The 16,127-nt window shown below is 38.3% G+C and overlaps 1 protein-coding gene across 1 annotated transcript in view; it reads left to right on the top strand.

Annotated features, from left to right (window-relative positions):
- The first annotated feature begins 3,750 nt into the window (after positions 1-3,750).
- Positions 3,751-16,127, top strand: part of LOC149441460 (T-cell surface glycoprotein CD3 gamma chain-like) — a 63,485-nt gene continuing 51,108 nt past the window's right edge. Inside the window, exons 1-4 of the mRNA XM_089657317.1 lie at positions 3,751-3,899; positions 4,837-4,848; positions 10,470-10,484; positions 14,608-14,817. Coding sequence (XP_089513443.1) covers positions 3,830-3,899; positions 4,837-4,848; positions 10,470-10,484; positions 14,608-14,817 — 307 coding nt within the window. The 5' untranslated portion in view covers positions 3,751-3,829. The remainder of the gene's footprint in view (positions 3,900-4,836; positions 4,849-10,469; positions 10,485-14,607; positions 14,818-16,127) is intronic.

The raw sequence follows: 16,127 nt of genomic DNA, 5'->3' as shown, positions 1-16,127 counted from the left end.
ATAAACAGTATATGTATATTTATATCTGTTTTATATTCATCATGTTTCTTTTTCATTTGTTTATTCCGTCATGGCATTTTATTTATATTTGATGTATTTTTATGTATTTTTGTTTTATAAACTGACCTATATATTATTCATTTTTAATTTCATGGTGACATCCTATACTTGAAGTTATTCACAAAATTCATATGCCTATCCATTCATTTTCATTTATCTCATTGAATAATTATTTGACCCCCTGAGGGTTCCATTTGTGCATTTCACTTCTCCTGAATATCCATATTAGTGTTTATCATTTTACTATCAGTTTCATCATATAGGTGCTTTCTTTCCTGCACCTATTTTGCAGTTCCATCCCTGGAACATTTACTTTGTCCACCACCAAGAAATAGGCGCCAGCCATATGCCCATACTCGAGACACGTTTGTCTCGTCCGTCTGTCATATAGAATGACATTGTAGCCCGCTGTATGCGCACGCACCCACACGCGATGAGACATCACTGTCTGCTCCCTTCCTATTGCCTTTGTGATCCACGGCAAAATGGTGCTGACACATCACGCATGCGCGAATAGCCGGCAAAATGGCTCCCACGATCATTACGGGTGCCATTTTCAAATATAAATAAGAGCAGTACAACGTCCTGACTGTAAGCCCTGCACCCTATGATGATGAGCTTCGCTCGAAACGCGTCAGTGGGGCTACAGCTGGACGTTTAACCACCACAAGTGGCCACCATGTATTGAATTTTATATGGTCAGTGTTTTTACCTTACGCTTTTGCAACACGTTTAACTGATCTGTATGCACTTACTTGTGAATAAAATATCCCTACGGTATCACGCTATGTGGTGTCCCTTACTTGGCTCTCTTTATTGAGAGCCTTCACCCGCAGAACCTGCATCCTAAAGGGACCTTCCAACGTGTTACGCATCTGAGTGCCATTCCTGAGACGTGACCAGAAGGCGTATAGGATCCTGACCCTTGTATGTTTACTGATGACCCCGTGCACACCTGGTGAGACAGGCATATCTCAAAGGCGTAATACTTACGCACCTCTGGTGAGTGCGCAATTCATTCATTCACTCTACCTGTTTCTACCACTACGGATCAAGTCCCCCACGCATTTATACGATCACATGGGCTTTACGTATTTTGGGAGTATTATCTATTCAGTTAGTCACTAATAGTGACAGGAACTTCATATTATATCTATTTTATATACATTGTATTATCCACTTTATATTTTTTTTACTCAGTTTGTCACTTGGTTTTAGCGCAGCACTTCTTCTTTTATATGTTATACTGAAGGTGTTGCTTGGTTACCTTTTGTGTCCTAGCCGCTACATTCAATTTCTGATAGCGCTCATATTTCTGCTTTTTACCCATGTATGCAATAAAGCATGCTTGTTATACTCACTGTGGAACCTAAGGGGTTAATCGTCTGCATTGTGTAAAAAGACTGTTTGATCCTGTTTTCTCTGCCCCTCCTCTTGTTCAAATGTCCACATGATAAGACAGACTTAACCCATAGCCATATGTACTTGCTCAGTTTAGTGTGTATTGCTAGGGAGTTGGCAGGTGGTGGCAAGTATCGTTCCATAGTTTTATACACTAAATTTTTAATATTTGTATCATGAAAAATAATAAAGGTCTCCTGAATGTAGACGCTAACTGGAGTGTTACTATAGCAATGCCAATTGTATAACACCCCGGTCACAATGATCCGACTTTGAAACCATTTTCAAAGTCAGATGGTGTTCTGACTTGAGGTACGACTTGCAAGACATTTGCGGCTTGCAAGACACAGATGTCTATGCAAGTCTCACCTGAAATAGTGCAAGCACTACTTTAGAAATCGGTGCAGCTCCGACCAAGTCGTAATCATGCTGATATGACCGCTGTAATTGCAGACAATAGGGTGTGACTTGCCTTGCGTTTTTCAACTCACATGGCGCGGCATATCGAATGGTAAGTTGCACCCGGTAAACGTAAAGGTGAAAGAAGTGGCCCACCCAGGGCCAATAATATGCTGTCCTACAGTTTACATACGGTATATGTGACTTATATTTCCTTGTATATATAATTTACCATTAACAATGTATGTAGAATTTGATCCAAGAATATTTTATATTATGCATGACATATGTACAGTATATAAAATCCCAGTCTGCGTTTAAATATATCAATGTATACCTCCTTAGGCAATATACCATGATAAATCAAATTAAGCAGCAGTAATAAAGAAAAAAAAAACAGACTAATGATATAAGAACGGCTATTCCCTTCAGAATGCAATGCTCAGAAACAGTATTTCTACCATTGTCAAAAAAAAATAATTATGTATAACAATGTATCCAATAGGTAAAAACAAATAAGAAAGTGTCTTTTAGTGATAAACGGTCCATATCTCTTCTTCAAATACTAATAACTCCAAACAAAATTGTGAACCTCTCTTTATTTAACCGTGTGTTCACCACTGACGTGCAGTCCACCACCTAGCATTGGACATAAACTCACCAACTTTGATTGCCCAGCAGTTGTAAGTTGGGCAAATGAGCATTAGCGCACCACACTATTGGATGGATGAGTTACAGCTTCCCCGGCTCAGCTTTCCTCCTTGTTTACCCAACAGAGACAATTTGCATGCCCCAGCAGTTGCATTAAAAATATCATGCAGGCGGATGCATGGATGGATTACCGCTCTTCCCTTTCAGCTGTCCTCCCAGTTTTCACAATAGCACAGGACAGCAGGAATATACAATACACGCATGCTGGAAAGTAATAAAAACCCACAAAGGGTAATCCCATAAAAAACAACTTGCTATTTTTTATTAAAAAGCCTATGCACTCATATAAAAACAAATAATAACAATCATGTACAAATTTAGAAGTGCAAAGTGTCTCACTTTTCCCAGCTAAGGTCCCAGTGTTTGCATGTGGCCACATACCATAAACCTCCCACTGCTGGACAGTGCTACTTCCTGCTGACTGACAAGCGTGGGCTGACAATGCCCTAACGCGTTTTGTCGGCTATAGCTGGCAACACTGATCATTGTAATGTGATGACGGGGAAGTTTCCCAGCTATCAGAACACAATAACTCAGCAGGGAGGATTCCCCCATCCACATCAAATGTAAGGCTCATTTTTTTGTTCAACCCTTTGGTTGAACAAAAAAAAAAATCATGTAAGTCTCATGTGCTCAAATTACTAGCACTCCCCTGCAGCTCCTGTTTCAACTGCAGCTACCACTAAAATCCAAGATGTCCCCTATGTCAGAGGATAGGGGGAGTGGTGACATAACCCCCCGCTGTCATGTGACAATGCATGGGCCTAGGGATTGGCTGCTAGACCCAAACACTGTCACATGGAAGGATCTCACATCCTCTGAGTATTTTATTAGGCTGCAGTGGAGGGAGGAGCAGTAAAGGAGCACCAGTAAGGTAAGTATACATACTTTACAAAGGTGACAGTGCCTCTTTAAAAAAAACAAACTTTGACTGGAGTTACACTTTAAACAATACTATACAGTATGTAGTGCAGTAAATAAGTGAGAATTGTGGCCGCACTTAAAGACAGGATGAAAAAAAGGGGAAAATCACTGATGATTATGACTACCTATAGAGATGGCTGGGTTGCCATTTATTTTGTTGTATGACTCTGTTGGTGATACTTTAACCTGAGGAAGAACAAAGCACAGGAAGGTTGTGGTTTGATGCAATGGAAAAAAAACCCTCATGACACTAAACTGTAAACTCTGCAGTTTGATCTGTGCATGCACACCATATACAAGTCCTCCTAAAAACTGAACTCATCACCCAAACAGAATGGTATATCCTAAGATTGCCCTTTGCTGGGTCATTTTTACCTTGGCATTTACAGGCATTGCCTCTGAAGGTATGTATGTGCACCACAATACAATCCATTTGTATTACTTAGTATTTAAATATTTAAAAACAATGTCTACAGCCATAGTATAATTGGCCCCTGAAGTCCAGCAGACCTTTTCTACTTTAATGATGCAATTAATTGCAGTAGAGAATATGATTAGAATAAAAGACTAAAAAGTTATACTAACTGCAAAGATTACATTTTGACAGCTTGAAATGTGATTTGAATAATGTAACATGTTTTGGGGTTTTTTGTTTTTTTAAATCTTGGGGGGTTTATTGCTAGTAACCTGCAATTAAGTGTAATTAGACTGATGGACCTCAGCTAGCACTATGTCTGAGAAGGGTCTGATTTTTTGTTTAACATTTTATTGTAAAATGTTAATAAGAAGATGCATAGACACGTACAGGAGAAGTGGCGACAAATGAGAGTCTGTGTACAACGTTGAAGGCACAGAACAGAAAATTCTAAAACAATTCAACAGAAATTGTATAGCTACAGATACAACGCATGGTCAGGTAGGGTCTGATTTGTACTTTCTCTTGTTTATTTACACTAAAGATGAGATCAGATAATTGTAATTTCAGCAAAATACTTGAGCTGTTAGGAGGTTGTGTATGGAACAATGAAGGGGTGAACAATGCCTTTTAGGCTTCTTGAGTGCTCAAAAGGAATAGACAATGTTAGTATTAATGTTTGTGTTGTTTTTAACAAAATTGTAAAATTTTTTAAAGAAAACAAAATAAGTTGTACAGTAGCTTATTCAACATTATGATGAAGCAAATGGTAAAGAATTATAATCTCATTCCCCAGCAAACAGACATACATAGACAACCACAGCACCGCATAGCATATCTTTGAAGTAAAATGTGTATTAAAATAATATTTTTTTCTCCCCCTCTTCATCTCTTGTGGTTATTGACTTCTATTCCAATTTTCAAAGACAACAAAGACGGTAAGTGATTATTATCTTACTGTATATTTTTAGGTAACTAAAGAAATGCTTGTGGTCAAATCTAGAAATATCCTTATCCTTTTTATAAGACTACTGCTTCCAGATTGTGACCTATTATTTTACGTCAAAAGATGAAATTCTAGAGTGTATCAGCGATATCAATTTCTCTTGCTACACTGAGGGATCTATTTATAACTTCTTCCATTCAAGATTCACACAGTTTTCCCCCCAAGATTCGTGCATTTTTATACATGGGTTTAACTGGAAAAATGTGTGAATCCTGTGTGAAAGTTATGTGAATTGACATCAATTTCTCTTACTACACTGAGGGGTCTATTTATAACTTCTTCCATCTAAGATTCACGCAATTTCTCCCCAAGATTCATGCATTTTTATACATGGGTTTAATTGGAAAAATGTGTGAGTCCTGTGTGAACGTTATGTGAATTGACATTGATTTCTCTTACTACACTAAGAGGTCTATTTATAACTTCTTCCATCAAAGATTCACACAGTTTTCCCCCAAAACTCATGCCTTTTTCTACCTTGGTTTAATTGGAAAAAAGGTGAGAATCCTGGGGGAAAGTTGTGTGACTCTTCTGTGAAATAATAAATAGACCTCTAACTCTAGCATTTGTAAAATAAATGATGTATGAAGACATTCTATTCATTTTGATCCAACAAAAAACTGTAAATGTACAGATTAAAATGATGAATTATTCAGAAAAGGTTGAGTATAGTTTATGTGCAGTGGTATTAGTAATTGTACACCCTCTTGCTTTCATTATTTCAATATACCCCACAACTCTGACATAGAATATTTTAGCCCAGGGGCATTGCTAGATCCTTGTATCCATCGCACGTGCCCCAGATCTTTTCATACTGAGTGTCCTAATTCTTCTACCAAGTTCCCCAGTTTGCCTTTGCAGTAATGTTCCTATCATCCAGAGTATCAAAAACACTTAATCTGGCCATAGCTGGTTCAAATCTCGAAGCCAACCAAGATTCAAAACCTCTATAGGCAGGCTGATTTTTGCCCAATTTTATTATTGTACAACTTGGGTATTTTTCTTGTGATTATTGCCAGCAGCTATAGCTGCCTTCTCCTGGCAGGGATGGCTCTCACGCCCTTCAGCTGGGAGAACACAATAGTTCTGCGGGATTGATTCCCCATCAACCCTAACTATGCTGATGAGGGAATCTTTAGTCAGCTTTATTAATATTATAATCACCGCGCAAACCACACTCCAAAAAGTGGCTTAAAGTGCCTGTCAACTCGATCTGTGAATAGCAAATACTTGACAGATCAAATATGTATGTGAAAGAAAGCGTGTATATTGCTGCTGCTTTAAATAGTGAATATACCAATAAACACCTAAAAAATCTTTAACTTAACTAGTGAAAGCAGCACAGCAGAAAAAAAAACACTAAAGTTCTATAAAATAATTTGCAATGAAATACATGTGCTATAACATATAAATACATTTTAAAAATCAATACATTTCATCATAGTTACATAGTTAGTCTAGCTGAAAAAAGACAAAAGTCCATCCAGTTCAACCATTAAAAAAAAAAAGAAGTTATGATCCTATACTTACAGTTGATCCAAAAAAAAGAAGACAAAAAAAACCCAGCAAAGCATGAAAGTGAAAGTCCAATTCATCAAACAAATAAAATTCCTCAAGTCCACCAGAAAATATTGGTTCGAGCAACGTTTCTTCATCTGGACACCTTTGGTTCCAGTGGTGTTCGCTGCCACTTGATTATTAATTTAGAGGATGTTCTACCATTCCCTCAGCCTGTAATGGCAGAGGGGCTAAGTAATTGAGGATCATTATTATGTTTGACACTCACCAAGCAAGCACGATTGCCTATCAAGTTAAGATGGGCCATGACATTTGGTGAGTACCACTGAATTGGGGGAAGTTTTTCTCTGGAGCACGTGGTGGCACTGGAGTGAAGTTATTTTTTGGCACATGTGGAAGTAATCTTATTTATTCATGTGGTGATTCAGTGAATCAGAAGGACTTTCTATTTAACTATACATTTTATATAATATTTTTTTGGTGGACTTATATGAATCATTTTATTTGTTTGATGAATTAGATTTTCACAGATGAATGTATTGATTTTTATTTATTTATATGTTATAGCACATGTATTTAATTGCATATTATTTCATGCCACTTTAGTATTTTCTTTCTGTTGCGCTGCTTTCACTAGTTAAGCTAAAGATTTGTATGGTCAGCTTTAGTCTTTGCTCAAGTTTATTTTTGAGATTTTTTTGTATCGCATACATCCGTTCTCACAACTCCTTTAACAGGATTCTTCCTTTCACAATTCTTTAGACTTTGTTTAAGTAGATCATTAAGTGAATTAGAGAATCTGATGTCATTTTTAAAGAAATTACTGGTTTCTATGTTTACCTGTACTTCACACTGTCATCAAAAACGATGCATGGAGGAAAAAAATAACTTTACCAATTTTTATGAAATTACAGTATAAGCCCCAAAACATTTTAATCTGGGTGATTTTTTGCCCCTCTTTTTTTCAGTAGTATAGAAAAGCCTCTGTTTTGGTCTTAATGACTAAAACTGGCCATACATGGTTCAGTTTTTTTGTTCAGCCATCAATAGATCGACGTCTGTTGAGCGGCAGTGGCAAAGCATGGTTCGAAATTCAGCTGGTCCCTGCAGAACCCAGTGAATTTTGATCTAGCTATTGCCACCTTTAGCATACAACATGGCTTTCTCTGAATTTCTGTTCAATAATTTTTGTTTTCTCAAAACAACAAACACACAGACAGTAAAAGACATAGGTAAAAAGGTAGAAAGAGAGAATACACAGCCCAAAAAAAAAACTTATTCTTGGTGCCTTGCTTTTTAGACCTGTTCTTGGGGTATTTGGAGCGCTAATTCAGAAAATTGCATTGGCTAGACTGTATCAGCTCTAGTTTCTTAGATATGGTTGAATTTATTACATTTTTTAGTCAATGTTTAAAAAGATCTCGCTGATCAACTTGTACTTCTGTTACCTAGTTTGTGTTTTTGCATACATGTTAGCAGATATAGTAAGAGTGTTTACAGTATGTACTTCCAACTCTAATTTTACATCGGAAACATTGGGTTATAAAGTGTAAGTTATTAACTGTAATATAGTTATAATTATATAGGAGTTGCGTGTTTATATTGCCACTCATAGCGTTTCATTTTTGTAAATTGAGCAAAATTGGTGCCATTTTTTAAATCAGTGGGTCAGATATACCCATGAACAGGTCTAACATCCAAGGCACCAAAATATGTGTTATCAATGCATGACCTCAGGACCGAAGTGTAAAATCCAGAGGCATACAAATAACAAATGTGAAGAGAGGTGACGCAAGAAGAGATTGAAAAAGGAAGGATAAGGAATAGATTAGGGAGGAGGGATCTGGGAATGGCGGGAGCATCGCAGGAGGTTAATACAAACTCCTTCACCAATAGATAAGTAGGATGGCCATTTATAGGTCTTGTAGATGTCAGTTGAAATTCAATGGCATGAATTTAGTGGCCCAATTGATCCCTGGTTATATAAAATGCATGCATAAAGTTGCTAAACTTGACCGTTGGTTTTCTCTGAATTTGAATCATTCTGCAAAAAATGTATTGGAATGGATTTCTCCCTGCCTACAAACAAACACTTTCAATGTTACTGCTGTGGACTTGCGCACAACATTTGATCAACCAGGTTATTTATGCTTCCAACAACCTGCACACAGATGCTACACCATTTACCTTGTAATGGATGTACCGGTAATCTTGCTACATTAGAATGCAGAAAATGCAAACTAAAAACGTTTACTTCAAGGTGTACAGTAGAATCAGTGAAAAGTACACCAGTAATGCAGGGAAGCACTATTACCTTATTAAGGTCTGACTTGTTTTCTTTTTTCATTCACTGTAAGGGGGATATTTCTAAAGCAGTGAATGTGACAGTTATCAAACATTCGCTGCAGATGAATCTTCTTGGTGCATGTGTTTAAAATGACAGTAATTGATTCAGCTTCAGAGAATTTTTGGTGAATGTCACATTCAGTGCTTTAAAAATATGTTCCTAAGATCTATGGGTGACAAAATGAAATAAAAATAATTGCAGTAAAAAACCTTGATCTGTAATGTGGTCGCATATAGAACACTAGAGCACTGAAGGCTGTCTCTTAGGTTACATAGTTAGTCTGGTTGAAAAAAAGACACATGTCCATCTAGTTCAACCATTAACCACACACACACACATATATATATATATATATATATATATATATATATATATATATATACACACAGGTATTGTATACTATATTGGCAAAAGTATTGGGACACCTGCTTTTACATGCACTTCCTGAGAGTGACCCATTCACAAATGTTTGTAGAAACAGTCTGCATGCCTAGGTGCTTGATTTTATACACCTGTGGCCATGAAGGTGATTGGAACACCTGAATCTTATGATTTGGAGAGGTGTCCCAATACTTTTCGCAATATAGTGTATATACATACACTCTCATATATACAATCCTATACCCACAGTTGTCATTTGAGCACCACTGGAACAAAAAATGTTAAAGTGATATTAAGGGCAATTTTTTAAATAATAACAAACATGTTATGGTTACTTGCTCTGTGCAGTGGTTTTGCACAGAGCAGTCCTGATCCTCCTCTTCTCAGGACCCCTGCTGGTGTTCTTGGCTCCTCCATCCTGCCGAATGCCCACAGAGCAAGCTGCTGGCTATGGGGGCACCCAAGCAGGCTCACTCCTGAGTCGGTGCTTTGCCGGTCCATTCACACATTCACGCGGCTCAGCTTTGCCCTCTCTCTATCCTTATTGGCTCACTGGCTGTGACTGAGAGCAGTGGGAGCCAATTGCCAAAGAGGAAGGAGAGTCCCCGGAGACCTGAGGCTCTCATGCAAATTGTTGGATCACGATGGGGCTCAGGTAAATATTTGGGTGGGGGGGCTGAGGGGGCTACTGCACACAGAAGGTTTTTTGCATTCATTCACAGAATGCATGAAGGTAAAAAAACCTTGAGCCTTTACAACCACTTTAAGTTGGTCATAGATGATTTTGTTTTATTGAGCCAGAGGGCTGAATAAAAAACAATAAACAGTTTCCTCTAGCCACACAAGCGAGGTGGATGGGAGAATCACCCCCATCAGGACATTGTATTGCGGCAGAGGTACTCCTTTGCTGTGAGAATACACCGATCAGCAACTGCAGCCACGGATTGTAAAAAAGTTTTCCAACCTTCCCATCCAACAGCAGTCAATCTAACAATCAACTGCTATCGCACAGGAACAGCTACACGTGGATTAAAAATTCATCTGGTCCCTGCTTAATTTTGATCCTTCTATGGCTAGCTCAGGTATTAATAATTAGTGGTGTTTACCAAAATGTTTTATTTTTTCAAGAAAACAATTCATTTGTCAAAACCTCACTGTCTCCTTCTCCACTCATCTGTACAAACATGCAATACATAGACAGTCATTACATTTCTGAGATCATAGTAGTAAAATGTGCATTAAAATAATATCTTTTTTTTTCTTCCTTCCTTCATCTCTTGTGGTTCTGTATTCTGACACTTTTAAAGTGGGTCAAATTATAGGTAAGTGAATATTATAGTATTTACAAGTAATTGATACCTAATGAGTGGAAGTTCCAGAGTATATTGTGTCCTATATACAGTATTATTTATTTATCTCAGGTACTTATATAGTGCCATCAATTTACACAGTGCTTTACATATATATATATATATATATATATATATATATATTGTACATTCACATCAGTCCCTAACCCTCAAGGGGTGTACAATCTAAGGTCCCTAATTTACATTCATACTAGGACCAATTTAGACAGGAGCCAATTAACCTACCAGCATGTCTTTGGAGTGTGGGAGGAAGTCTGAGTACCTGGAGGAAACCCACGTAGGCACAGGGGGAACATGCAAACTCCAGGCAGGTGGTGCTGTGATTGGGATTTGAACCAACGACTAGTATTGCCACGTGGAAGTGCTAGCCATTTAACCACCATGCTGCCCCATTATGATCAAATCAAGAAGCATCTTTATCACTATAGGATAAAAAAGAATGCTGAAGTGACAGCCATTTATCTTATTATGCCAACTTTACCATTTTTAAAATTAGTGATATATGGATACATTCTATCAATTTTTTTCAAGAAAAAAATATGAATGTACAGGAAATGTGTTTCCCCAGGAGACCGTTATGCTGCAAAGAAGCTGCAGGTGTGTACTACTAACACATGAGCAGTATGTCTTTGTACTGACCTAAGAGGGGTAAGTGGGAGTGATTTCCAGCATGCACATCTCTGGATGAAGAGCCTAAGGAGAGGGAGCAGGTTAAGATCCATGAAAGCCACCAGGGTGATCCAAAGGTGTGTGGCGTGGTCTCATGAGTGTGGAGTGTTGCCCCAGTGGAGGACAAAAGAGGAGGTGACCCGACCTGTGGGGACTTGTAGAAACAATGATTGATGCTTATACATTGGATGTGAATGCTTGTTTGCTCCTTATCATCTGGCAGCACATCCTTGTGGTGAGTGTGCATTTTGTCCATCTGGTGGCAGGAGACTCAGAGTGACTTCGGTATGAATATTGGTGGATGTGAATTCCTCATTGAACACTTTTTGGACTGTCACGGGTCCCGCATTTCTGGTGTGGGTGGTTGCGGCTGACAGTATTTGTGCAGGTCCCACAGCGACACCACCCGCACAGATGTCACCCTAGCCTTATTGGGTTTAAAGCAATTTTACTTATAAAATAAACTTTCATCTTTAATACAAACAGAACCAGTTTTACCATTAACAGACAGAGTGAATATACAGGTGAAAAGTTACACTCATTGGCCAGCCATTTTCCCACCGAAAGATTTGTCACCAATCCAGCACTCCGCTGATTGAAGACCTGCCCAGCAGCCGAGGTAAATCTTCTCAGCAACAGTGGACAGCTTGTAACCTGAAACACGAAACAGAGAAAACCAGCAAAGTATCCCCAGAGAGATATGTACTTACAACTGAACTTTGCCCCAAACAGTTTGATAATTAATGATCTTTAACAAAAGATCCTTCATTCCACGTTAATAATTATGCTACCAAAATTAGTGTGTGCTGAATATTGCCTCCAGCATTGCTCCTATTTCTTCTTTCTGAAGGCCACCATTTTGTTGAAGCCCAGAGCAGTCACTTCCTTACTAGAAACTCTCCCCCTCTCCTTGGTCTCCAAAACAATGTCACTTTTTGTAATTAAAATATGTATATTTCCAAACTTGACTGTATGCCTTGACTAACTAGAGAGGAAGGCTGACAAAAGCTTTAGGTGCTGCCCATGTGGGTGAAAAGAGAAAGAATCAGGGAGATACGATAAGACACTCTCCCAGTATGTTTAACTCTTTTGTGTCTCCCTGTCAACAGAGTTTGTCCTGTCACCTCTCCTGCTTTTCTTTGTCCCTAATCTGTGTTCCATCAGCACAGTCTGTGTCATTCCTGTTGCTTTCTTCCCTCTTCAGCAACAGTAAATCTTAAAGCTATCAGCTGATCGACCACTAGTGGCTCTGATTTTAGGCACAGTGCCGAGAATAGAGAGCAATTGAGCATGTGCAGAGCAGGGGGAGTGTATTACTGGATTTTAAACAGTATGGCACTTATTTTTAATGTTTTACATAGCTGTACCTGCTAAAGTGGCCAGCCTGAAGTGATCTAGCAGGATTTAATTTTCTGACTAAAGTTCCACTTTAACAGTCACCATAGCCTAAAGAATTTTATTTGCTGTCTGTGTCCCTTTTACAGATAATCCCTCATTTCCTGTCAGGTGAAACCTTTGTCAATAGGACAGGAAGTGGGGAAAGCTCTAAAATAAATAAGCAATATAAAAATGTAATAAAAGCTTAACAGGGGTTCTTATGCTCCACCACTCAAATCTAACACTAGAAAAAAAAGGTTTTGGCCTTGACACATAGGTTTAATTTACACTTGCAGTTGTTGCGGGGGAAGGCATAAAAGCACGCAGTTTAGTTGAATTTTTACACCAACCACACCACTAAGGTAGTGAAAAAGGGCGTATACATGCTGCAGCCATGATGCTTTGCATTGTGGTGCTGCAAAAATTATCTCTACTATCGCAGATAACTGAATGGGAGCGCTCTGCTCTGCAACCACATGTGATGCATATATTTGCAGCGAGATGGTGTGGGGCCTAAGGGGTTAAACAGGCAGTGAGGAGGCAAAATAATACCTCCTGTCTACCTGCCTGTCAAATGCCCTCAGAAGAGTGACCCAACACGGATCACTGTTCAGTAGGCAACCCAAATGTACATAAGGACTAACATAATCCTGGGATCTAGTGGATGTCTTGGAATGCTCTGGCATTCTTCTAGTTATTTGCTTTTTATTCTCAGTTCATTCTCAATGATCACGTCTGTGTATATGATTTTGTTTTTTCAAGAAAATGGACAATGTTCAACAATGTTTTGTATTTTATACTTTGTGCATTTCTGGATCATGGTCTTCAGCAAAACAAGATATGTTATCAGTTTATTTATGGACATTTATGGACGTTTACCCAAACGTAAACATTTTCTGAGAGGCACCTGAGAATAAAGTGGTGGTAGTTGACCTTCCCTTACCAAAATGAAAAAAAGGACATTTTGCCCAATTCTGATTTCTGAGAGTGGTCAGCTGATCCTGGTACCTGAGAAGGGTCAGCAGCGTCCCTGTGCCTAAGAGTAATTAGATCATGCATGTCTGATGGCCTTGGTACAGTTATAAGAGGCCAGATTTGAAAAAGAATCCCAAATAAGGGCAAATTGGAACCATAATATAAATTCTCCCAGAATAATAATTTAAGTTTCTCATTTGATTGTTTGTGAAAAAATCCATAACCCCTAATCATTAAAATCTAATGTCCCCAAAATATGTGCAGAGGAGCATCAATCCAATATAGTAGGTATGTAATCCAATATATTTAATATACTAAAGCTGAATTCCAGCCATACCTAACTAGCCTTAAAACTCCCCCCTTCCCCAACACCCATGCTAACTAACCTTTGTAAAAAAGATAGGTATCTACTTACCTATTTTCAGTCTGGTCACATGATCTGGCTTCCTAGGAACAGCCAGCATGGCTTCAGAGGAGACAAGGCAGCATTGACAACATATGAGCCATTGAAGTCTATGGCTGATATCACCACTGCAGGCTTTACTACCCATTGTTGAGAGCTCTTTCCTCTCCCTTGCGGCTGCCGCTGTAAAGATCACGTGCCTGGACCTGAGTAACCTGAAAAGGGGTAAGGGGGTTAGGTGTATAGCCAAAAGTCCACTTTAAGTATACACTTAATATTAGGTATATAAATACTTCACCAACTATGGTGAACAGTGTGTTTCCCAGTGTAAGACAAGGCCGGGGTTTTACACCAACTCCTATACTAAATCTGACCATACACTCTTAGACTTGACAGGTTCCGCCATCCACTCTATACAGCGTAGATGGATGAATCTACACCTAAATGTTTCATCTGGCTCCCGCAATCTTTCATTTGAAGGGTTCAGATGGAGAGTAGCAACAAGGCTGCAGTATTACAGTGTATATAAACCTTAACAATCAACTTCTCCTGTCTGGTCCCTTTTTGCTTTGTTAAATATAATACTGGAAGAGTTTTGTCTTCCTAAGTACTTTCAATACAGATATATCATCTTTATTTTATTTTCCCCAGTTCAAGAAAGCAATGATGAACTAAGCTTGAGGTGTCCATATTCCAAATGTAAATGGTCATATGAAGGCAATCCTATGGAATATGAGGAATCTCAGAATTGCTTGCTGAATTTAGGCTCTGTGTGGAATGATCCTCGTGGAACCTACTCATGCCAGGATCCTGACAACAAGGATGTCATAAAAATCAAGTTTATTGACGTGTATGTGAGAAGTAAGTATGTAGTAAGTACTGTTTTTATCTGGGAAAAGTACCCAGTACCATAATTTATTTGTTTTTGGTTCATATCTTCATAATATATGTACATACACACACATATTTAAGTAAGAGGTTCCATGGGACTAAAGACTTTTTGCTCTCCTATATGTGATAATATCGAGTGTCTAAGTGGCCGATCTCCAATTACCTCCATGTGGGGAAAAAAAAAAGAAATCAGTGACTAGTTTCACCTTATTTGGAAGTACTGGTTAAAGTACTTGTGAACTTTAGCAACATCAAAAACATTTTTGAATAAATAAATATAGCACTTCACTTTAAATTAATGTTGTTTTTTTTTCTGTAAGGACTTGCCTCTTCCGGTTTGTAAAGTGCAGGTCACATGAACGCCGTTGATTCCTGAGCAATTCATGGATCTGCTGCTGGACATGTATAAAGTGAGACATGGCAGCTTCACAAGGAGGAGTGAAGGAGTGATTGGCTGGGGAAGCCACCATCAGTCAAGGCAGTTGGGATGGGCAGGGGGTGATTTTACCCTGACAATGGAAGGTACTTTCGATCAGTGCTGACGGCTATAGCCGGTAATACTGATCAGTGTATTCTGATGATTGGAAACTCTCCTTGCTGTCAGAATACAATAGCTCTGCAGGACAGAATCCCCCATCAACACTGAGTGTGTTGCCTAGGGAATCAAATAATTTTTTTTTTGTTCAACCTACTGGTTGAATGAAAAAAAAAATGAATCTATGGCCTGTCTTAGGTTTACAAACACTTTAAGTCACTTTATTTTTTTTTTTATTTACTTTTTTTTTTATTCATCTTTTTATTCAGTAATTATACAAACATCGTTAAAACATTTTCTCATACAGCATATGCATTTCCCATTTTCCTGTATTAATAAACACTTCAAATTAACCCACCCCTTCCCCCCCAGACATCACAATCTTCTCTCTATCTATATCCTTTCCCATCTCTTTATTCATCTAACTTTCCTATAACATTTTAGGCTACCTCTTTTGCTCTCATTAATTGAGCATAAATTTCTGAATTTTTAAATTGCCTCCAAACATTCCATACTTTTTTGAACGATCCTATCTTATCCTCATCTACACATCTCAGTTCTTCCATATTAAAAATACCTTCCACTCTATCTATCCAATCCGCCATCTTGGGAACATCTGCTACTAACCAAAACTTCGGTATTAAACCTTTTGCCGCGCTAATTAGATGATATAGTATTTTATTCATACCTGTTCCTACATTAGGCTCAGAGAAACAGAATAAGCATTTCAGAGGGTCTCCCTGGA

Source organism: Staurois parvus, unplaced genomic scaffold, assembly GCF_062004578.1.
Source record: "Staurois parvus isolate SC_StPar_1 unplaced genomic scaffold, SC_StPar_1.0 ptg000981l, whole genome shotgun sequence".
Classification (NCBI taxonomy): Eukaryota; Metazoa; Chordata; class Amphibia; order Anura; family Ranidae; genus Staurois; species Staurois parvus.
Note: the sequence above shows the minus strand (reverse complement) of the source record. Positions and strands in the feature narration are given on the sequence as shown.